The sequence below is a fragment of the Vulpes lagopus genome, chromosome 7, assembly GCF_018345385.1.
Source record: "Vulpes lagopus strain Blue_001 chromosome 7, ASM1834538v1, whole genome shotgun sequence".
NCBI classification, from domain to species: Eukaryota; Metazoa; Chordata; class Mammalia; order Carnivora; family Canidae; genus Vulpes; species Vulpes lagopus.
The window spans coordinates 12,718,899-12,740,802 of record NC_054830.1 but is presented as its reverse complement, the minus strand read 5'-3'; the positions used below and the strand labels follow the sequence as shown (position 1 = coordinate 12,740,802).

General features: G+C 51.7%; 2 protein-coding genes across 3 annotated transcripts; both read left to right on the top strand.

The window, feature by feature from the left end:
* Window positions 1–900: 900 nt before the first annotated feature.
* BST2 (bone marrow stromal cell antigen 2) lies at window positions 901–6,961 on the top strand. 2 transcript variants are annotated; one of them, XR_005989083.1, is made up of 6 exons: window positions 901–1,541; window positions 2,335–2,410; window positions 2,690–2,750; window positions 3,056–3,198; window positions 4,222–5,253; window positions 5,455–6,961. XR_005989083.1 is itself a non-coding variant. In XM_041764182.1 (5 exons), the coding sequence occupies exons 1-4, from the start codon at window positions 1,239–1,241 to the stop codon at window positions 3,177–3,179; spliced, it is 564 nt and encodes a 187-aa protein (XP_041620116.1). In that variant the 5' UTR covers window positions 901–1,238; the 3' UTR covers window positions 3,180–3,198; window positions 4,222–6,961. The 2 variants fall into 2 exon arrangements, 1 of the variants encoding a protein (XP_041620116.1); XM_041764182.1 differs by having other exon boundaries at window positions 4,222–6,961.
* Window positions 6,962–8,907: 1,946 nt separating this feature from the next.
* CCDC194 (coiled-coil domain containing 194) lies at window positions 8,908–13,027 on the top strand. Its single transcript, XM_041764181.1, has 4 exons — window positions 8,908–9,793; window positions 10,884–10,980; window positions 11,369–11,501; window positions 12,010–13,027. Exons 1-4 carry the CDS (start codon window positions 9,119–9,121, stop codon window positions 12,164–12,166), a joined length of 1,062 nt encoding a protein of 353 aa, XP_041620115.1. The 5' UTR covers window positions 8,908–9,118; the 3' UTR covers window positions 12,167–13,027.
* The last annotated feature ends 8,877 nt before the right edge of the window (window positions 13,028–21,904 follow it).

Below are 21,904 nucleotides of genomic sequence, written 5' to 3'. Positions count from 1 at the left end.
CTGTCCCACACATCCATTGAGTGCCTCCTGGATGCCAAGGCACTTTACTAGAAACTCCTCACTGGCCACTCCTGATGAGGCTGCTCCTGTTATCGCCCCCTCCCCCCTTTTACAGATGGGAAAACTGAGGTCCAGAGGGTTTTCTTGGTGTCCTGGGATGGCAGAGGCAGATTCTAGAGGTAGGAGCCTATTCCCTGCAGGAGCCAAGATGTAATCTGGGTGACCCTATTCGTTGGCTGGGGCGTCCCTGGGGGCCAAAGGAGGGAACTGCATGCAGCCTGCGTCCAGGGGGTCCCCATCCAGAGCAGCCTTAGGTCCCTCCTCAGACACCCTCCCTCCACGGATCCCTGTGGTCCCCTCGGTGGGCTGGGCGCAGGGATGCAAGAACCCCTGCTGGGTCACCACCACAGAGACCCCCTCTTGAGTCAGAGCCAAGCCCTGCCCCCAGTCTACCACACACTTCTTGGCCTCAGTTTCCTCAGCTTGGAGCTGAACCAACGGCAGCTTCTGTTTCTTCAGGTTCTGGGACACATGAACACAAGGCTGACATGCATGAGATGCTCGGTAACTGCAGTTGTCACCCCCAGCTGCATGCGGGTGTCCAGGCAGATCCCTCCCTCAGGATCTCATGGCAAACCCCCCCCCACCCTCACCAAACCAGAAAAAATCAAGCTTTTTTTTTTTTTTTTTTAAGATTTCATTTATTTGGGACACCTGAGTAGCTCAGCAGTTAGGTGTCTGCCTTCAGCCCGGGGCATAGTCCTGGAGTTCAATAAAATTAAATAAATAATTTTTTTTAAAAATAAAACTTTTATTTATTTATTCATGAGAGACACACACAGAGAGAGGCAGAGAGACACAGGCAGAGGGAGAAGCAGGCTTCTCGCGGGGAGCCCCATGCTGGACTCAATCCTGGGACCCCGGATCACGACCTGAGCCAAAGGCAGACCATTAATCACTGACTGAGCCACCCAGACGTCCCAAATCTCAAGGTTTCAATTCAGCACAAGCAACCCACATTTTCCTCTGGGAAATCGAAACTGAAAGCCTAAACTGTTTTTCTGCCGGCAGATGCCCCCCGTCGAGAGCCTCCATCCAGGTCAGAGGACTCTCTGGGTCCTTATTATTGGTCAGGATGGCTCCTATGCTAATCAGGGGGTAGCCCCAGCCAGTCAAAGGGTTTCCAGCGTCCTGCCCTAACTCCCGCCCAAACTCACTACATTCATGAGCAGATCTACATGGCACCTACTCTTTACCACAACTGGCCTGTGCCCATAACTGACAAGTCAGAGTCAATGTCGTCAAGTCAGAAGCTGAAGTGCCTGGCGTGGCTGGGCATCTTGGAGATCCCAGTGGTGCTGGGTCTGCTTGTGGCTCTGATCATCTTTGTTGTCAAGGCCAACAGCAAAGCCTGCCAGGATGGCCTCCTAATAGAGCAGGAGTGTCACACTGTCACCAGCCTCCTGGAGCGCCAACTAACCCAAACCCGGCAAGAGTTACAGGGGACCATGGACCAGGCTACCACCTGCAACAAGACTCTGGTAAGAGATGGCAACTCTCGGAGAGGGCCCCGTGCCTGCGTGGCCCCCCAGGTCTAGATGGAGACAGAGACGGAGATGGAGATGGATATGGAGACAGAAGTAGAAACTGCCCCCAGAGCCCCACATCGGGAGTTGAGTTTCCCCACTAGGGCTTGGGGGATCTCTAACTTTCTCAGCAGTGCTGGTGTGGGGCAGGCCCTTCAAACTGCCCAGAGCACTCAAATCCCCGCTAGGATGTGGGAAGAATCTCCAACCTGTTACAGGAGAGCTAGAAACTCCTCTCTGCCCCAGTCTTGGGCAGCAGAAATCCCAGCTAGGGCTTGGGATGGGGACCTCATCACACTGTAAAGAAGGGTGGGACTCTCCATACATCTACTCCATCTGGGAGAGACTTTGAAACTTTCAAGTCGGTCCTGACCTGGGGGACCTTGAAACTCTCACCAACATCCAACTTGGCCTTGGAAATCCCCCTGTGTTCTGGGTTTGAGGGGGGGGTGTTCTAAATCTTGGGCAATAGCCCACAGGGTCTAGGAGTTTCTCCTAGGGTTTGGGCATGGGGAGGCCTCCAAATTCCCATGTAGGGGAGCCTCCCCTCTTTTGAGGATGGAATCCTGAGGTGCCCTGGGAGAGAGGGAGGTTGTGGTCATTCTTGAAGGTGGGAGACTGGGGTGCAGGGAGGGCTGGAGAGGTTTGGCCCCGGGCCCTTCTGACCCCCTCTGGGGCCCAGAGCAGCAGCCGCCAGAACCCCAGTCTCTGACAGCCACCCCCACCCCACCCCCGCCCCCGCATCCAGGTGACCTTGTCAGCTTCCCTGGAGAAGGAGAAGGCCTGGGGTCAGGAGCAGCTCACCCGAGGAGAGAAACTTCAGGGTGAGAAAGAACAAAGCCAGGGTTCCATGGAGGGGGATTGGGAGGGGTGGGTCAGGCAGTGAAGGGGAGGGGAGAGGGAGGGTCCCAGGGTTGGGGTCCCCACGGAGTGGCTGGAATCCAGTGGAGGAGGGGAAAGGAGTGGCCCAGAATTCCAAGGTGGGGCCGGCGGGCGTGTCAGGTCCCAGGGTAGAGCCAGGTAAAGGATGTGGCCACTTGTCACACCTTGTCCAGGCCACTGCCGCTGTGCTGACATGGCCCCCTGATCCTGTCCCACCTTAGGAGAGATAGAGACATTGAAGCAGCAGCTGCAGGGCGCTTTGGAGGAGGCGAAGCAGCTAAGGTCTGAGCCCCCGCCCTTGACCATGCCCCTCTCCCTCGCATTTGTCTTACCCCAAGACCATCCCAAACCGCCCCCCCCCCTCCAAGACCCAGGCCTCCCTTTGCTTGGGAAATCCCCATTGCTCAGGACGCAAAGTTTGAACCCTAGCCTGGTGCCCCTGGTCGCACGAGCCTTGAGTGACTGCTGCCCACTCTCCTTCCCACTGACTTGGTCGGGGAGGAGGGGGAGACTCTGAGGGGTGACCAGCCCAGACCTGGTAGAACCAGGCCCGGCAGCTGCTTCAGTTCTCCCCACATTTTCCCCAGAAAAGGGAAGGAGGCCTCAAGCAAGGAAAGGGAAACCAGCTCTGTCAGCTCCTTGAAAGCACCGCCTGGCTCCGTGGTGGTCCCCGTGTACCTGCTCCTAGGCCTTAGGGCTCTGCTGGCCTGAGGTCCCAGGAGGCCTGCCGGTAAGAAGGCGGGTGGCCTGGGGTAGAGAAAGCTGGGGACAGAAGGGGGGAGGGAGTCCGGGATGGGCCAGGGTCTGGGGAGGTGGCCTGCCGACAGGGTAGTGGACAGGACACAGAGAAGGGTCTCTAGGAGGGGGAGGGCACAGAGTAGGGGGCTGGCCTGGAGGGGGCAGGGCTGGCCGCCTTCTGTCCCCTTCGCCCTCATCCCTGAGTCCCTGTAATGGTGTCTCTTAGCCCACAGCCGGGGCTGGTTCCTGCTCTGTTTTCCCCTTCAAGGCTTCCCTGACCAGACCAGTTCTGAGGGGGCCACATGGCACTACCGTTATGGGGAGGTGGGCGAGGTAGCAGGGGCAGGGGAGGGGGACAGGGGACAAGGAGCAGGCTGGGGGATGGACAAGCAGGGGGGTTGGCCCAGGGTTGCCTCCCCCCACCGACCCCACCTCCCCCCAGAGCTGGGCAGGGCATGGGGTGGGGGGGAGTACCTATTTCTCGATGTCATGGTTTCCAGAAGTTCACTGTCTTCTGAAGTCTTAGAACTCCAAAAAGTAAACACCTCTATGGGGTCCCCCCTCTATGGGGGGGAAAGACCTTACCCTGAAGTTTCTGGAGTGTTTATGTCACCCTCATGCATCTGGGGCCTGTCCTGCAGGTGAGGGTGCACACCCAAGCTTCCCTGCTCCAGAACGTTCCCAGGAACCCTTAGGGTTCGGGCAGCACCATCCCCCTGCCTCCCTGGAGCTCTTCACTGGGATCAGCTTACAGGACTCTACACCCTCATCAGCACTCCCTGCATGCCCGGCATCCTAGTCATCAACTCTCATCTCCCCTCTTTTCCTCACTGGATCTTCCCCTGATGCCTATTCCAATGGGGAAACCAAGGCTATGGCAGGGGGACATCTTGTCGTAGTGCCCAATCCCATCCCACAGAAAATTCGGGGCCAGGATTCAAGCCTGGATCTGCAGACACACACAGCCCAGGCCTTTGTGACAGGGCCCCACTCCAAACTCTTATTCCTCCTACAGTGTCCAGCGCTGGGAACCCCTCCTCCAGAGAGTCTCTCTGCTTCTTCAAAATTGAGAGCAGCTGTCTCCATAGACTCTTCATCTACTTTCATGGATCCTCCCAGGCTTCCTCAGCCCTTCCTCCTCTGTTATCTCCCTTTCTCCAAGTCCTTCTGGAATCCCAACTATTGTCCAGGCGACTTCCTGCCGGTGGCACCTGGAGCCAGGCCCTTTGGGTCTGTCAGCACTGCTGGGTTGTGCTCTGTCTGCGGTGGGGGCCGCCCTGAGTGCTGTAGGATCTTGAGCAACATCCCTGGTCTCTACCCACCAGATGCCTGTACCCCTACCTTGTGACAACAACAGAAAATGCCTTCAGACATTGCCAAGCACCCCCACGGGGGAGGGGGGGGGGGTTGCAGATTCACTTCCTGTGAGAAACTGCTCTAGAGACGGTTCTCCTCTTCCTCACTTCTGTGTCCCTAGCTTGCTTGAGGTCGCTTTAGGATGACGGAGTCATTTCACCCCCCAGTTAACCGCCCCATCTAACAAACAGGGAAACTGAAATCCAGAAAAATTCCTGGACTTCCTCAGAGCTTCTGAGCTGCTGGGGGGAGTGGGGAAATTGAAACCTCTGATTCCCAGAAGTGAGTCCTTCTCACGTGACCTGCCCCGCCCCCCAAAACTGTTACAGAAGCCAGAAAGGCAAATATTCCAGAGATGGGTCCTGACTGGAAAGGTACAGGAGCTTTATTCAGGAGGCTGGCCACCTGGGGAGAAGGTCTCAGAGCCCAAAAGCCACTCAGAAGTTTCTGCCTGGCCCAGAGATTTTTTAAAGGGACTTAGGGGCAGTTAATCGGCTAAGGGAGTGCTGCAGCCTGTGATCTAGATTATGTGCAGTCTTGCCTGTGCCAGCTACAGATGTTATTGTGGTGCTCCAGGTTGGGCAAGGGATTCCGGTTCCTTGGTTCTGGGGGGCCGGGGGTGCAGGAGAGCCTGGTGACAGAGTGTAGAAGTGCTCTGCTCTAAGAAAGAATGCAGGATATACAAAGAAAGGTTTGGGGATCCCTGGGTGGCGCAGCGGTTTGGAGCCTGCCTTCGGCCCAGGGCGCGATCCTGGAGACCCGGGATCGAATCCCACATCGGGCTCCCGGTGCATGGAGCCTGCTTCTCCCTCTGCCTGTGTCTCTGCCTCTCTCTCTCTCTCTGTGACTATCATAATTAAATTTAAAAAAAAAAATTAAAAAACAAAGAAAGGTTTGGTTAATCAGTCACTCGAGCTATGGGTGCTTGCTAAGATTTAGTGACTACTAGACAGGCGGGAGGGGCTGAGTTGGCTTCACATCCACCACCATCCTCCGCCCCCCACCCACCCACCCCCATGCCTGGGCTGTTTGTTTCCATGGTGCCCAAGAACAGTTTTGTCCAATATGATGGATTCAAGTCAATCAGTCTCTTCTCCCAAACCCTCATACATGGCTGAGTATAAACCTCTCCTGGGGATGCCTGGGTGGCTCAGCGGTTGAGCGTCTGCCTTGATCATGCCTCACAGCATGATCCGGGTCCTGGGATGGAGTCCCACATGGGGCTCCCTGTGAGGAGCCTGCCTCCCCCTCTGCCTGTGTCTCTGCCTCTCTGTGTCTCTCCTGAATAGATAAACAAATCTTTAAAAAAAAAAAACAAAAAAAAAAAACCTCTCCTTCCTAAAATGCCTTGTAGGGGCCAAGGGCAGACTGCCCCCAAATGGGCCGCTTTGGCATGAAGAAGACTACTTTGAGTTAAAAAAGCAATCAAGGGGTGCCCGGCTGGCTCAGTCTATAGAGCCTGCGACTCTTGATCTCAGGGTTGTGAGTTTGAGCCCCACAAACTTGGGTGTAGAGCTGACTTAAAAAATAAAATAAAATGTTCTGGGGATGCCTGGGTGGTTCAGGGGTTGAGCATCTACCTTTGACTCAGGGCGAGATCCCAGAATCCCAGGATCCAGTCCTGCATTGGGGTTGCTGCATGGAACCTGCAAGCACTCCCTCTACCTATGTCTCTGCCTCTCTCTCTCTGTATCTCTCATGAATAAATAAATAAAATCTTAAATAAAATAAATAAAACAAAATAAAATATTCTGATTTACAAAATATTCTGATTAAAAAATAAAATAACAAAAAGCAATCAAAACCCAGCATATTCAGCAAAAGCTCTCTCCTCCCCCATGATTGCCTAAAAAGAATTTAAACTGAGGAGCTGGGGGATACCTGGGTGGTGCAGCGGTTTGGCGCCTGCCTTTGGCCCAGGGCGTGATCCTGGAGTCCCGGGATCGAGTCCCACGTCGGGCTCCCGGCATGGAGCCTGCTTCTCCCTCTGCCTGTGTCTCTGCCTCTTTCTCTCTCTCTCTGTCTATCATAAATAAAAATAAATAAATCTTTTTAAATAAATAAATAAATAAATAAACCGAGGAGCTGCCCCAGGAAGAGAGTTCTCACCAATAAATAACTACATCATACTGTGAATTGGATATGGTAGACAGGGAGAAACCTCACAAGGCCTATTTGATCAAAATCCTGTGTGTCCCATTCTCTCTGAGTGGCCTAGAATACATTTGTTTACTAGACATCTTCCTGTGAATTGTATTCCTTCCCTATGAAGTCCCAGACCCTTACTTCCTCCTCTCTGTAGTTTAGAATGATGTATAAACCTGATTTTGCCTGCCTTTGGAAGTTTCCGTGTCTGTTTCCCTGTCCATATGAAATTAAATTTGATTTCTTCATGTTAACCTGTCTCATGTCAATTTGATTCTTAGTCCAGCTAGAAGGATCTAGAAGGGGACAGGAAATTCTTACTCCCCAACACCCCTTTTCCCTCGCTGGCTGTGACCCAGTGGAGGGTTAACAAGTCAGGTCAGAGGGGTCCTGCAGGTCTGTGGGGGCTCCAGCTCCAGAGGGAATCTGGTAGTGACCAGAGGCTGCTGTGTGACCCTGCCCTGTGACTTGGCCTCTCTGGGCTCTGGTTTCTTCATGTGGAAGAGGGGCACAGGGATGGGGAGGACATGGCTCACATTTACTGCATGATGAATGTGTGGCAGCAGGGAAAGAGGCAGATGCAGGCTTTGCATTCTAGGAGCTCCCCCAGTCTGATGGTGCGGGCAGCTGGGACTCAAACTTGTAAAAGATAAAATTGCAGAAGAGCTCAGAGATTTAGTCAAAAGGGGCCTGAGTTAGTAGGGGAGGGGAAGGGTTCTAGAGGAGGAGAAACACCAGTCAGGGGTAGGGGTGGGGGGAGCTTGTAAGGAACAGTTAGCTGGGCAAAGAGAGAGGACAGGGTGCTCAGACAGAGCAAAGAGCCAATGCGAAGGCCCTGGGATGCCAACGTGTTTACCAGAAGAGGAGGTCTGAAGAGGGTCCACAAGGAGCAAATAAAGACATAGGGGACTTGAAGGTGAAAGGTACTATTCAAAGCCCCCTCCTTGGGCCACCTGGGTTGCTCAGTGGTTGGGCATCTGTCTTCAGCTCAGGTCATGATCCCAGGGTCCTGGGATTGAGTCCCACATCGGGCTCCCTGCAGGGAGCCTGCTTCTCTTTCTGTCTGTGTCTCTGCCTCTCTCTGTGTGTCTCTCATAAATAAATCAATAAAATCTTTAAAAAGAAACAAACAGGGATCCCTGGGTGGCTCAGCGGTTTAGCACCTGCCTTTGGCCCATGGCGTGATCCTGGAGTTTCTGGATCGAGTCCCTCATTGGGCTCCCTGCATGGAGCCTGCTTCTCTCTCTGCCTGTGTCTCTGCCTCTCTCTGTTATCTCTCATGAATAAATAAATAAAATCTTAAAAAAAGAAAAAGAAAAAAAAAAGAAAAAGAAACAAACAAAGCCACCTATCAAGCCCACAGACAAAACTCACAGGTGTCTGTACTTGACCCTGACTCTTGGTTTTTCCAGGTAATGGTCCCCTCATTCCCAGAAAATAGACCACAGCTACACAACGTAGTCTTCTCTAGCCCAACCACAACCACATCCCAGACAAGCCCGGACAGAGCCCCCGACCCTACCCCCGCCCCAAGAAGCATGTCACCTCCTGCTCTACCTGGCCAAGTGTCAACCCCTCCTCACAACCCCGCCCCCACCGGTTGCAGCTGCCACCTTCTGACACCCTTAAAACCCCTTAAAAGGCCCAGAGTAGCAGAAACTCCCCATCTCTTGTGACGTCTGGCCCCTCTCCTCCCCTGGAGAGTGAATAAATTCTCTGCTGCTTGTTGCTCTACTCTTGGTGCAATTCTTTGAGCAGGGCTGGCTGGGAGTCACCCTAACACAAGGGAAAGAGGAAGAGGAGGGGGAAGGGGAGAAGGAAGTGGAGGAGGGGCCAGAGATGAAAAGAGAAGGAGGGGGAAGGAGGGAGAGGAGGAGGAGGAAGGGAGGAGGGGGAGGAAGGGAGGAGAGAGGAAGAAGAGGAGGGGGAGGAGGGGGAAGAAGGGAGGGAGGAAGGAGAGGAAGGGAGGAGATGGAGGAGGAAGGGAGGAGAGAGGAAGAAGAGGAGGGGGAAGAAGGGAGGGAGGAAGGGAGGAGAGAGGAAGAAGAGGAGGGGGAAGAAGGGAGGGAGGAAGGGAGGAGAGAGGAAGAAGAGGAGGGGGAAGAAGGGAGGGAGGAAGGGAGGAGAGAGGAAGAAGAGGAGGAGGAGGGGGAGGAAGAGGAAGAAGGGAGGAGGAGGAGCAGGGGAGCTGGGGGAGGAAGGTGAAGCAGAGGAGGAGGGAAAGTTGGGGAGGAGGCTCCTAGACTGGCCTGGATCTGATTCGCGGTGTAAGGTCGCCCCCTGGCGGCCCGATGGGACCGGGCGGGGGGGGGGTCCCCCGTGGGTCTACCCCTGACCCTCACAGCCAGCACCGAGGGCGTGGAGCCAGGCGGTAGCCTCCCTCTTGTAGCCTCAGTGTTTCCGTGAATGGAATGGGGATCCTTACCGAGTACCCCCAATGCAGATGGGTGCTGGGCACAGGGGCCCTCATGGTACCCACTGGGCCCCGGGGGCAAGAGCTACGGCCGCTCCCACTTCACCGCGGGGCAGACTCTGAGGCTCAGAGGACAGCACATGGGGTGCAGAGGCGGGACTGGAACCCGCGACCCGCAACCCCGCCCTGGGCTCGGGGAGCCCAGGCTGGCCCCTGGCGGGGGTCCAGCCCCCTCCCTGCGGACTCGGGAAGCCACGGCCGGGAGGGGCGGAACCGTGGGTGTCCCTGGTGCCCCAAGGTGCCAATTAGCTGCTCGAGGCTGTCTGGGGCCAGAGCTGTGGACGGCGGCATGGCCGAGCTGGGGCCCGAGCCGGGCCGCGCCTGGCGGGTGCTGGCCCTGTGCGGGGCCGCGGTGTTCCTGGCGGCCGCGGCGGCCGGGGCGGCCCTGCTGGCCTGGAACCTGGCCTCGGCGGCCTCCCGGGGGCCTCGCTGCCCCGAGCCAGGGGCCAACGCCACGGCGCCCCCCAGGGACCTGGCGCCCGAGGTCGAGGAACTACAGCGGCGGCTGGCCGAGGCTACCCAGCGTGAGGATGCCCTGGCCAGACGGCTGGACCAGGCCAACCGCGCCCGCGGGGAGCTGGAGGAGGCGCTACGGGCCTGCCAGGGCCGCCAGGTAGGTGGGCAGGGTGGTGGGCCAGGGTGTCCGGGAAACAGGGGAGAGGGCGCGCACACAGCCCCCGGGCTGCCCCTGTGCAGTAGTTTCCCTAATTCTTCAAATGAGGGAGGCAGATGAGAAGAGCATCATCGTCCCTTCCGGATCCTACAATACCAGTTCCCCCTGGTGTCTACCTCTGACCAAGGAAGCCCCCAGTTCTCTGCTATCTGCCTAAGAGCTGGTGGTGGCTAGGGAAGCCCCAGACCCTGAGCCCACCTGGGGAGGCCCTGTGCTAACCCTCCCTCTGGGTGCCCACTCAACCTCCCTCAGCCAGTGTCCCGAAGCCCTATTTCGAGAGAGGGACATTCATGTCACCTGTAATTAGGAGGCTAAAGTTGGCCTCTTGGGGGAGGTACTGGCCAGGTCCTTCCTTTTCCTCTGGCTACCCCTTCAAACTCTTTCTTAACCCTTCTCAGCCCTGGGCCTTGCAAAAGAACCATCCTCAAGGTCCCGGATCTTTCATTTACTGACCACCCCGTGTCTCTGTGTACCAGGCCCAGCAGGAGTTGAGCAGGGTGTGAATTCTAGAAATCAAAAATCCTTTACCTGCCTGCCTCAGGGAAGGGCCTGAGGCCACTGAGGTTAAGAGCAGCTGCTCTAGGTTCAAATTCTGACTCTGCCCCTCAGTGGGAAATGTGTTGAGGAGGCCGGGCAGGCCAGTTGTTTTGAAGAACGTCTCCCAGAGCTGAAGAAGCATCCTCCAGAAACCCAAACATTGTCAACCACCAAACTGGCTTGTGTTGGGCTGAAACCCCCAGTCAGTGAATCTAGAAGTGGGTAGAATTGAAGAACCCGAGTGTGACCGCAGACCTAAACCCTTTCCACATCTGGTGGCTTGGGGTAGGGGGTTGGTCAACCTGGACAGAGCAGCTGTCACACTTCTGGGTTTTACAACCACAGGACTCCCAAAGGACATCCCAAATAAAGCTCAGGGAACACGGTGACCAGTGTCAGTTCAGTCGCCCCCAGAAAGAGGGGAGACTTCACTTCTTTCTCTCCGACCCCCCCCCCCGCCCCCTACTCTCCTCACTTCCCCTCCACTCCTCAGAGCCGGCTTCAGACGCAACTGATGACCCTGAAGACTGAGATTGACGAGGCCAAGGCACAGGAGACCCAGATGGGGGCTGAGAACGGGGCGCTCACAGGTGTGTTGGGGGCACAAAGGGTGGGGTGGGAGGAGCCTAAAGGCTCCTGGTTGCGCAAAAGCACGCACAGGTGCAAACGTAATTTAAACAACATGCAAACGCAAATGAAAAGTCAGGAAAGAAATGCACACAACACTCAAAGGCCACGCAAATGTCACAAAAACAACGCAAATGCAACAAAATATGCAAACGCCACGTGCACGACTCCCAAAAGCAATACAAACCATGAAAAGCCCTGCAGGTGACACGCCAAGGTCACGCAAACAGCACACAAATTTAATTCGCACGAGGCAAGGCTGCAAATAGTAGGCGGACCGTAAACTCAAGGGCCGGGGTTGGCCCGGCGGGAGCGAGGGCTCGGACCTAAACCCACTCCCTGCGCCCGCAGAAGCCCTGGCGCGCTGGGAGGCGGCGGCCACGGAGTCTGCGCGGCGGTTGGACGAGGCACAGCAGCGCGCACGCGCGGCCGAGGCCGAAGCCGAAGCTTGCGCGGCCCGGGAGGCGGTGCTGCGCGAACGCGCGTGAGTGAAGGGCGGGGCCCGGGGCGGTGGATGGGCGCGGTGCGTGGCCAATAGCTGCGCAAGACTTCGTTCTTCCGACCAATCAGCACATGGAGCGTCCCCGGGGATGGAGAAGGGGCGTGGCCGTGTGGGAGGGGCTTCGGGGAGTTGAGTGATGGGAGGGCCAGAGGCGGGTCCTAGAGTCGGAGCCTAGGGGTGGGGAAGGACGTGGGCTCCCTGCGGGCGAGAATCCCCAGGTTGGGCCGCCATTCTGGGGGCGGGAGTCCCTGGGGTCGGACTTCCCTGGAGGGCCCTGGGGAAGGGCGAGGAGCGGAAGAGAAGGAGGCGAGGAGAGGACCGGGGATCTGAAGGTGGAGCTCCTGGAATAGGAGCGGGGAGTCCCTGGGGGGAGCCCCGGAAACGGCTGGGGGTGGAGAAGGATTAGCGGATCCTGGGGAGTGAGGTTCTCTGGAAGGTCTCGGGGAACGGGGGTCCAGGTGCTGATGGGCCCCTCCCCACTTCCTGTCAGTAAAGCCCTGGAAGCCGAGCTGGGCCCCCAGCGCAGAGTGCCGCGCCCCCGATCCCGCTCCGTGTCCCGACCCCGACCCCGACCCAGCCCCCGCTCGCGCTCTCGCCCGGGACCCTCGGGGGGCTGCCGGCGGCCGGCGCGGCGCGCTCGAGGGTGAGTCGGCCCCCGCAGGAGGGCTCCAGGCAGGAGGGCACACACTGCGCGGCCCTGCGGGAACCTGTGTGCAGGTGCCCACGCTGGAGGAGATGGCCCGTCGACACCCGTCAACGCTCAGCTTTACACCCACTGAATGGACGCTACGGAAAGGAAACTCGACCCTCTCGCCCCAACCGTCTTCTGCTTATTTTACAGACAGGGAAACTGAGGCCCGTTTGATAACACAAAGAGATAGTGTTTGGGGGCTTAAGTCCCTTCTAACGACAGTGTTGCTTCATCCCACAGACAAGAAGACTGAGGGTCCAGCCCTGGCTCAGGAGTGACCTGGAAGGGTCACTTCTCCTCTCTGGGCCTCAGTTTACCTTGTCTGTAAATTGAATGTTGGAACCACGTTTAGCGAGCCACCCTACCCTTGACAACAAAAACTAACTGAGATGGCACAATGGGAAAACCACAGACCCCTCTTACTATGCGAAGGGTACGAAACTTCAAAATGGAATATTAGAAAAAAAAAACTAAGTAACGTTTTTAAAATACATCACAACAAAGGGGACTTATCCCTGAGATGCAGGGATGGCTCAATATTCGCAAGTCCGCTAATAAAATTCACCATACTAATGGATCAAATGAGGAAAGTTCTGAAAAGACCATCAAAGTAAGGGGCAAGGTGAGGATGACCACTGTCAAGTATTTAACATTGTTCTGGAAGTACTAGCAAATGCACTTAGCCAAGGGGAAAAAAGAAGAAGTACGAATATCAGAAAAGCAGTAGGGCATTTATAGTTTGGATCATATGTAAGCACTGTTTATATAGGAAAAAAATAGAAATACCAACAATTTCATGTGGCTCAATTATGTCTTTTACCTTATATTTGACATAACTTCAGATTTACAGAAAAGTTGGAAGATTAATACAAAGAATTCTTAGATACTCTTCCACCACATTCCACAAATGTTACCACCTTTGTTTTCTTCTTTCTTTCTTTCTTTCTCTCTCTCTCTCTCTCTCTGAACTTTTTATGAAAAACTTGCAGAAATGATGTCTCATTACCCATAACACTTCGGTATGCATTTCCTAAAAACAAGGACATTCTCCCACATAATCACAGTACAATTACAAACATCAGGAAGTGGACATTGATAAAACACCATTATCTAATCTACAGACTTTAATCAGACTTTGCCAACTGTTCTCATAATGTCTTTTATAACAAAAGAATATCCTGGCTCACACATTGTATTTGTGAAGTCTTTCATCTCTTTCAATCTGGAACATTTCTCAATCTGTCTTTGCTTCTCATAAGACTGGCATTTTTTTAAAGACCTGGGTCAGTCACTTTTTGGAGTTCAGTTATTGGAGTCTGTGTTACTTCCGTAAGATTAGTTTCAGGTTGGCATTTTAGGCAGGAAAGCCTCAGAAGTAATTCAACCTAATATTATTATCTGCTGGTGATATGATCTTATATATAGAAAACCCAAAAGAATTAACCAAAACTTTCCTAGATCTATTTCATATAGTTATTTATACCCAGGAATAAATTAATTTCCTTATTACATAAAGAACTCTTATAAATTTTTCAAAAACAGCTCAGTAGAAAAATGGGCAAAGAATGTAGACAGTCAAAATAATTTTTTTAAGATTATATTTATTTATTCATAAGAGACACCGAGAGAAGGCAGAGACATAGGCAGAGGGAGAAGCAGGCTCCATGCAGGGAGCCCCATGTGGGACTCGATCCTAGAACTCTGGGATCATGCCCTGAGCCAAAGGCAGATGCTCAATCGCTGAGACACCCAGGCATCCCCATTGCAATAAAAACATGTTTTTAAAGTACCCAACCTCACTTCTGGAAAAGAAATGCAAAATGAAACAATGTGGTGCCAATCTGTACCCATTAGTCTGGCAAAGATAAAAACAAAAACAAATTACAAAGTACCTTGGGCTGGCACCGCTGTGGAGAAATAAATAATCCCACATGGTGCTGGTGAGACTGCTCATTGGTACAACCACTTGGAAGGGCAATTTTCTAGAACCTCTCAAAATTAAAAATGCATGAATCTTTTGATCCATCAATTCCCCTTCTAGAAATTTTTTACAACTATATTTACATGTGTACAAAATGATGGACCAGGGACACCTGGCTGCCTTAGTCCATGGAGTGTGCAACTCTTGATCTCAAGGTTGTGAATTCAAACCCCATGTAGGGCATGGAGGCTACTTAAAAATAAATAAATTTTTATTTATTTATGGGTGGGTGGCTCAATCTGTTAACCATTCAACTGTTGGTTTCAGCTCAGATCATGATCTCAGTGTTGTGAGATCTAGCCTCACATGGGGCTCTGTGCTCAGGGCAGAGTCAACTTGTCCCTCTCCCTCTGCTCCCTCTTGTTCTCTCTCTAAAATAAATAAATAAAATCTTGAAAGAAAGAAAGAAAGAAAAAAAGAAAGAAAAAGAAAGAAAGAAAGAAGAAAGAAAGAAAGAAAGAAAGAAAGAAAGAAAGAAAGAAAGAAAGAAAGAAGAAAGAAAGAAAGAAAGAAAAAGAAAGAAAGAAGAGGGATCCCTGGGTGACTCAGTGGTTGGGCGTCTGCCTTTGGCTCAGGGTGTGATCCTGTATTCCCTGGATCAAGTCCTGCATCGGGCTCCTTGCATGGAGCCTGCTTCTCCCTCTGCCTGTGTCTGCCTCTCTTTCTGTGTCTCTCATGAATAAATAAATAAAGTCTTGAAAGGAAAGAAAAGAAAGAAAGAAAAGAAAGAAAGAAAGAAAGAAAGAAAGAAAGAAAGAAAGAAAGAAGAAGAAAGAAAGAAAGAAAGAAAGAAAGAAAGAAAGAAAGAAAGAAAGAAAGAAAGAAAATAATGGACCAAATACAATGCAGAACCCTGGGTTGGATCCTGCCACAGAAAAACATTTAGTGAGAAGATCCAATAAAATCTAGAATTAGGAAGCCTGAGTGGCTCAGCGGTTTAGCCCCTGCCTTCGACCCAGGGCGTGATCCTGAAGTCACCAGATCGAGTCCCACATCGGGCTCCCTGCATGGAGCCTGCTTCTCCTTCTGCCTGTGTCTCTGCCTCTCTGTGTGTGTCTCTCATGAATAAATAAATACAATCTTATAAAAAATAAAAACTAAAATCTAGAATTAGTTAATTTAATGTCCTACGGTTAGTTTCTTCATTTTGACGAGTGAACCATAGTGTAAAATAGCTTAGCCACGGAAGAAGTTGGGTGCGGGCCATTCAGGGACTCTGTACTATCTTTGTGACTTTTCTGTAAATCTAAAATTATTCCAAAATTAAAAGTTGACTTTCAAAAATGAGACAAAGGGTAAGGGTAGGGAAGAGAATTAGGACATTTATTATCATATCTTGGTAATTACAAAAAATTGGAAACCACCTCAATGTCCTCCAGTTGGTGACTGTTTCCATGAGTGTCCATCCATCCATGTGGTGGAACACAGATACAATATGTCAAAGGGGCCAAAGCAAATCTCCTCTGACAACATTTTAATGTAAAAAGCAGTAAAGTGACCATTTGTGTGCATTTGCTAAAATGCAGGGATGGAAGAGATCTTTACCCCAGTGTCTCTGAAGGAAACATTGGCCACAGCCCGGGCCCCTGGGGCAGGAACTACAGGGGTGAGAGTGGGGTGGGGTGGGTGGGTGCAGTCTCATATTTGTATACCATTTTGTAAAGTTTGCATTTAAAATCATGCACATGTATTACCTTTAATTAAAATCTGTTTCTAAAAATTCCTAAGAGGCTGGTGTTTGAGGCAGGGTGGAAGCCATTGGAACTCTTTCCCCCACCTCATCCAGTCTTGCTCATTATCCCCCCCTACCGGCCTGGGGCTTGGAGGTACCAGATCTGGGTCTTTACCTGGGAGGGGCTCACCTGGAGGGGCAACTGGAAGGTCAACGCTCAAGGAGAAGCGAGGCGGCGGGGAGGTCTAACCGCTTAGTTCTGCTAACAGCCACCAGGCGTCGCCCCACCTTGCACACCCCTTTGCTTCCCAAGGGCTCAGAGCTTGAGAGACTAAGGGTGGGACTGAAATCAAGCCCCACCACCACCGTCACCCCCAATCCTGAAGTGAGCAGGAAGTGGCTTCTTCTGGAGCCAGCCAGAGCTGGAGACCAGAAGACCAGAAGACCAGAGCTGGAGACTGACATTGCTTTGTCTGACTTAACACCCCTTCACTGTGCAGCTGTGGGATCCCAGGGTCAAAGAGCTGGGCTCAGGGTTGTAAATGGGACCTCACACATTATCATTGTTCTCCACTCACTCGGGTGGCTTCATCTTGGCCATGCCACCGGACCTCTGAAAATCCGTTTCGAGGTTGGAGGGAATAAGGAGCCAAGGCAGGTGTGTGAGCAGGAAGGGGACAGTTAGATCTGGTGTCAGAAAGAACTGGAAAAATAGAGAGGACACAGGCTGAGGGCTTTGAACTCCCAGGGAGGCCATAGGATAGGGAGTGGGTGCAGACTGAGGGTGACCTAGGGAGAAGCCCAGGCCCCCCACCCCTATTTGCTCTGAGGTTCCCTCAGCTGCTCAGGGAAGTAAATAGCGCTCCTTGGTGGGACCTGCCTCCTCACCCCCAGCCTTTGGCAGGCCCTTACTCCATTCTGCCTCCCACTTTAATTACTACTCAAAGTCTCTGTCTCTCTGTCACTGAGTCTCTGTCTCTGTTTATCTGTCTCCACCCCTATCCCCAGCACAACCTCCTAGGCCCCTGCCTTGGTTTCCCCATCCTTGTTACATTGGACCCCACCACCCCCACCCCCACCCCATGGCTGCCCTGACAGTGGAGGGGGGTGAGGATAGAAAAGGGAAGCCTGGTGCAGCTGTAGGCAGGGAGCACCCACAGCAGCAGCCTGACCCCACCTACACCCCCAACCCCAAGCAAGAAAGTAGGGGGCTTTTACCAGCCAGTAACATCTCTGACAGGTTCTCTTTGCTTCCTCTGTCACCTCCAAAAGCTCAAAACGTGATTTCATTTGAATTTAACCAAACACATTGATATAAAAATGGATGGTTTTTTGGACTTCGCTGAAATTTTTCTTTCACCGGAAATATCACTTAAGGACTTCCCTAAAGTTCTGTGAGAGTTCTGGTTTGGAGAGGGGGTTCTTTTTAAGATTTTATTTATTTGGGGCAACTGGGGTGGCTCAGTCATTTAAGCATCTGCCTTGAGTTCAGGTCATGATCCCAGGGTCCTGGGATGGAGCCCCCACGCTTCCCTGCTCAGCTCAGCGGAGAGTCTGTCTCCCTCTGTCCCTCCCTCCCTCTCTTGCTTATGCTCTCCCTCTTTCTCTCTCACTCAAATGGATAAATAAAATCTTTATTTTTTTAGAAGACCTTATTTATTTATTCATGAGAGACAGAGATAGAGGCAGAGACACAGGCAGAGGGAGAAGCGGGCTCCCTGCAGGGAGCCCGATGTGGGACTCAAGCCCAGGACTCAGGATCACAACCTGGGCCCAAGGCAGACGCTCAACCACTGAGCCACCCAAGTGCCCCTAAATAAAATCTTTAAAAATAAAAAATTTTAAGATTAGGGCAGTCCTGGTGGCTCAGCGGTTTAGCACCGCCTTCAGCCCGGAGTGTGATCCTGAAGTCCCAGGATCGAGTCCCACATTGGGCTCCCTGCATGGAGCCTGCTTCTCCCTCTGCCTGTGCCTCTGCCTCTCTCTCTCTCTCTCTCTCATGAATAAATAAATAAAATCTTTAAAGAAAAGTTTAAGATTGTATTTATTTATTTTAGAGAGAGAGCAAGCATGAGGGAGGGTGGAGGGGAGGGGCCGACTCCCGGCCCAGCAGGGAGCAGAGGTGAGGCTCCATTCCAGGACCCTGAGGTCAGGACCTGAGCCAAAGGCGGACACTTAACTGAAGGTGAACACTTAACCTGCTGAACCACACAGGCACCCTTCTGTGAGAGTTTTAAAAAATCCTGTGTCTCCTTGAGAATTTCAGTGTCAGTTTTAGGTAATGACACGAAGTTGACTTCCTCATAACACTTTTCCCTTCTGTGCCCAAACAAACACATAAAACCAAATTGATTGTTTTTAATTTAGAAAACTAACAGGGACCCCTGGGTGGCTCAGTGGTTGAGTGTCTGCCTTTGGCTCAGATCATGATCCCTAGGTCTTGGTCCAGCTCCCTGCAGGGAGCCTGCTTCTCCCTCTGCCTGTGACTCTGCCTCTCTCTCTGTGTCTCTCTCATGAATAAATAAATAAAATCTTAAAAAAATAAATAGATAAAAATAACTTAGAAAACAAACAAACAGAAATTTAAAATCAAAGCCAGATTTTGTGATGACCCTCCAAGGGAATTCAGAGGGGTTCATGTGCAAAATTTCCTGTGAACATGACAAATTGTTTTCAGGAAAAAACCAAATGCTCCCATCAGGACCAATGCATTTAACCTCATAAGAATCCAAAGATCTGTCACTTATTTCCTCCCTCTGGGGTTTTCTGGACAGGGACACAGGCAAATGTGTTCAAAGAGTCTGTTTTTAGAGATTTTAGACACTGCTGGCAGGAGTGTCAATGGAAACTACCTCTGGAGGACAATTGTTGACTAGCTGTCAAAATAGAAGATGTGACTGCTTCGGGACCCAGCAGTTTCATTTGTGGGGATTTGGATATCAAATCTTATTTTGTTCACTGAAACAAAAAAATTTAGAAACAATCTAAATTACCCATTGATAGTTACTATGGTAACGTATGTGATGAAAACCTAAGCCTCAGGCAAAAGCAATCAATAAGTCTTGAAGACATAATGTTGAGCAAAAACAGGAAGTTTCATCATTACTTTTTCCACTTAAAAAGACCTAGCTAATAAAACAAACTATTCAGAAAAGAAACATTGCAAATCAAAGATGTGAGATCAAATTACCAAAAAAAGATAGAATACTGTTTTTGAGGGGCACTTGGGTGGCTCAGTGGTTGAGCGTCTGTCTTTGGCTCAGGTCGTGATCCAGGGGTCCTGGGATCCAGTCCCCTGTCGGGCTCCCACAGGGAGCCTGCTTCTCCCTCTGCCTATGTCTCTGCCTCTCTCTGTGTCTCTCATAATAAATAAATAAAATCTTTTAAAAAAATATTGTCTTTGAGCTTGATACAAATGACATCAGTGTGTATATTTAAAACTCTGTTTCTAGAGCACCTGGGTGGCTCAGATGGCTAAACGTCTGTCTTTGATTTTGGCTTAGGTCATGATCTCAAGGTCATGAGATTGAGCCTCACACATGGAGCCTGCTTAAGATTCTCTCTCTATGGGGTACCTGGGTGGCTCAGTGGTTGAGCATCTGCCTTTGGCTCCGGTTATGATCCTGGGGTCCTGGGATCGAGTTCTGCATCAGGCTCCCCACAGTGAGCCTGCTTCTCCCTCTGCTTATGTCTTTGCCCCTCTCACTATGTCTCTCATGAATAAATAAATAAAATCTTAAAAAAAAAAAAAGATTCTCTCTGTCTCCCTCTCCCTCTGCCCCTCCACCCCACTCACACAAATGAGCTCACTCTCTTTCTTTCTCAAATTAATTAATTAAGTAATTTAAAAATTAAAAGAACAGGGCCCCCTGTTCTTGGTCAGTTGAGCATTTGCCTTTAGCTCAGGTCATGATCTCAGGGTCTTGGAATCAAGCCACATATCATGCTCCCTGCTCTGCAGGGAGTCAGCTTCTCCCTCTATATTCTCTCTCTCTCTTTCTCTCTCTCTCTCTCTCTCCCAAATAAATAAGTAAATCTTTTAAGAATAAATAAATAGGGACGCGTGGGTAGCTCAGCAGTTGAGCATCTGCCTTTGGCTCAGGGCATAATCCTGGAGTCTGAGGATCTAGTCCCATATCGGGCTCCCCTCAGGAAGCCTGCTTCTCCCTCTGCCTATGTCACTGCCTCTCTCTGTGTGTTTCTCATGAATAAATAAATAAAATCTTTTAAAAAATTAATTAATTAATAAAATAATAAAAAAATAAAATTTTCTTACACTGTGACAATTACTCAAAACTGTACCATTGGATCTAGGATGGCTTTTTAATTTTCTGGGAAATTATGGTTGCCTTTCTTTTTCCTTGACAACAGATATCATGTTCATATACATATATGCAACATTTTCAATATATCACGGAGAATAGATAGAATCTTAATTACACACCAAGACTGTCACACCTACTGGTATTGACCCAGGCACTGCCCCCATGTCTAAGCATCCCCACTGGACCCACCTTACCAGGCTGTACACCTATCATGCTCTTTTCTATTCGATGCTCCCACAGACCTCAAGGACCACTACTTGGAGGCAGTGTCCCTCCCCTACATATCAATTTCACAACCTGGCATCAGAGGCTGCACATGATCCTGCCTCTCGTGCCTTAAAAAAGTACCCCCATTTATTAAAGTAACCACATTTATTAAGGGGGTTACGGTCTGTCACAGTGATAGACGCTGTGACAAGTATTTCATGACTGGCCATGTTACCTCCACTTTAGACGGGAGAAAACTGAGACTTAAGCAAGGAAAATCACTTGTCTGAGGACACATGGTGATAGGTGGCACAGCCAGAACTTAAGTCCAGAGCCTAAATTAAAACCACGTAGTCACTCTGCCTACGTGGCCCCCATTAGCAAAGATGGAAGATGTCCTCCTCCCATCCTGCTCAAGGGGACTCTGGGTGGGCCTGGCCAACCCAGAGAAATAGCTGGTTGGGCACCACTTGCAGCCCCCAACCCTCCTCCCCCTAGCTAGGCTCTGGGAAGGGTCCGGAATCAGGAATCACTGGGTAGCTGCAAAGGCCAAAGGTCAGACTGGGGTTTCCTGCCTACCCCTGGGAACTTCCTCCTTCCCAGCTCAACTCCTGCCTCTTTGATGAACACCATCCTGGAGGACCCCCTCTCTGCTGTCGACTACCCCCCACTCCATTAACCTGGATGATGGTTACAAAGCACCCTTCACCCTACTGAGCCCCCCAAAGCAGTGTACAGCAATGGTGTTTTTGTCCAGCATCCTCTCCACACGCTGGCCTCTTTGCCATCAGCCCCCATCCCTCCCTCCTACCAGCCTTGACCCCAAGGAACTAGGGGCTGTGTCCCACTCTGTCTCCCTGAGGGTCCCTTCATCAGGCCTGACGCTGACACCTCAACCAGCATGGAGGGTTTTCCTGGAGTTCCTGGTTCTGGGGGGATAGCCAGGAGGGCACACTCAGAATCCTTTGCTCCTTGGTCCTCAAATCCCCCTCTTGCCCACCCCAAGGGCTGACCCCCAGTGAAGCTCAACCCCCCACCTATCTGGCACTTCCCACTCACCATCGCACAGAGCCCAGAAATAACACTTCCAGGAGGAAATGCTAGTAATAACAAAACAGCAAGCCCTTTCTTAAAACCCTCCTCCCTGGCCCTGTAACCAAGGGATCCCACAGGGTTACCCATCTCACAGAAGGGGAAACTGAGAACAGACAGGAGAAGCCCCTCCCTTGAGCTCCCTTGGGCCAAGCCTGCTGTCTCAGCTCCAAGTTCACTGCTGCTTATGCTGCTGTTCGAGGAGTACTTAACACAGCACCTTTTCAAACAGGGCAACGGGTGGGCAGACAGCCCGGGGGCCTCGGCCACTGCCACCCATGCATCCGCCCTCTGTGAAGAGCCCCGCTAAAGCACACCTACCGCGTGCCTGGCTCTGGGCCAAGCGCTCCACCTGACTTAGCTCACAAGGTGGCCACACATCTGTAGCTAGTCCACCAGGAGGTAAGGCCAGCTCTG

Excerpts from the sequence above, each read along its gene's own strand:
- BST2 (XM_041764182.1), top strand. The coding sequence starts at position 1,239 with ATGGCACCTACTCTTTACCACAACTGGCCTGTGCCCATAACTGACAAG. Across the intron at positions 1,542-2,334 it reads CCACCTGCAACAAGACTCTG|GTGACCTTGTCAGCTTCCCT; the intron begins GTAAGAGATGGC and ends CCCCGCATCCAG. Across the intron at positions 2,751-3,055 it reads GAGGAGGCGAAGCAGCTAAG|AAAAGGGAAGGAGGCCTCAA; the intron begins GTCTGAGCCCCC and ends CATTTTCCCCAG.
- CCDC194 (XM_041764181.1), top strand. The coding sequence starts at position 9,119 with ATGGGGATCCTTACCGAGTACCCCCAATGCAGATGGGTGCTGGGCACA. Across the intron at positions 9,794-10,883 it reads GGGCCTGCCAGGGCCGCCAG|AGCCGGCTTCAGACGCAACT; the intron begins GTAGGTGGGCAG and ends TCCACTCCTCAG. Across the intron at positions 10,981-11,368 it reads TGAGAACGGGGCGCTCACAG|AAGCCCTGGCGCGCTGGGAG; the intron begins GTGTGTTGGGGG and ends CTGCGCCCGCAG.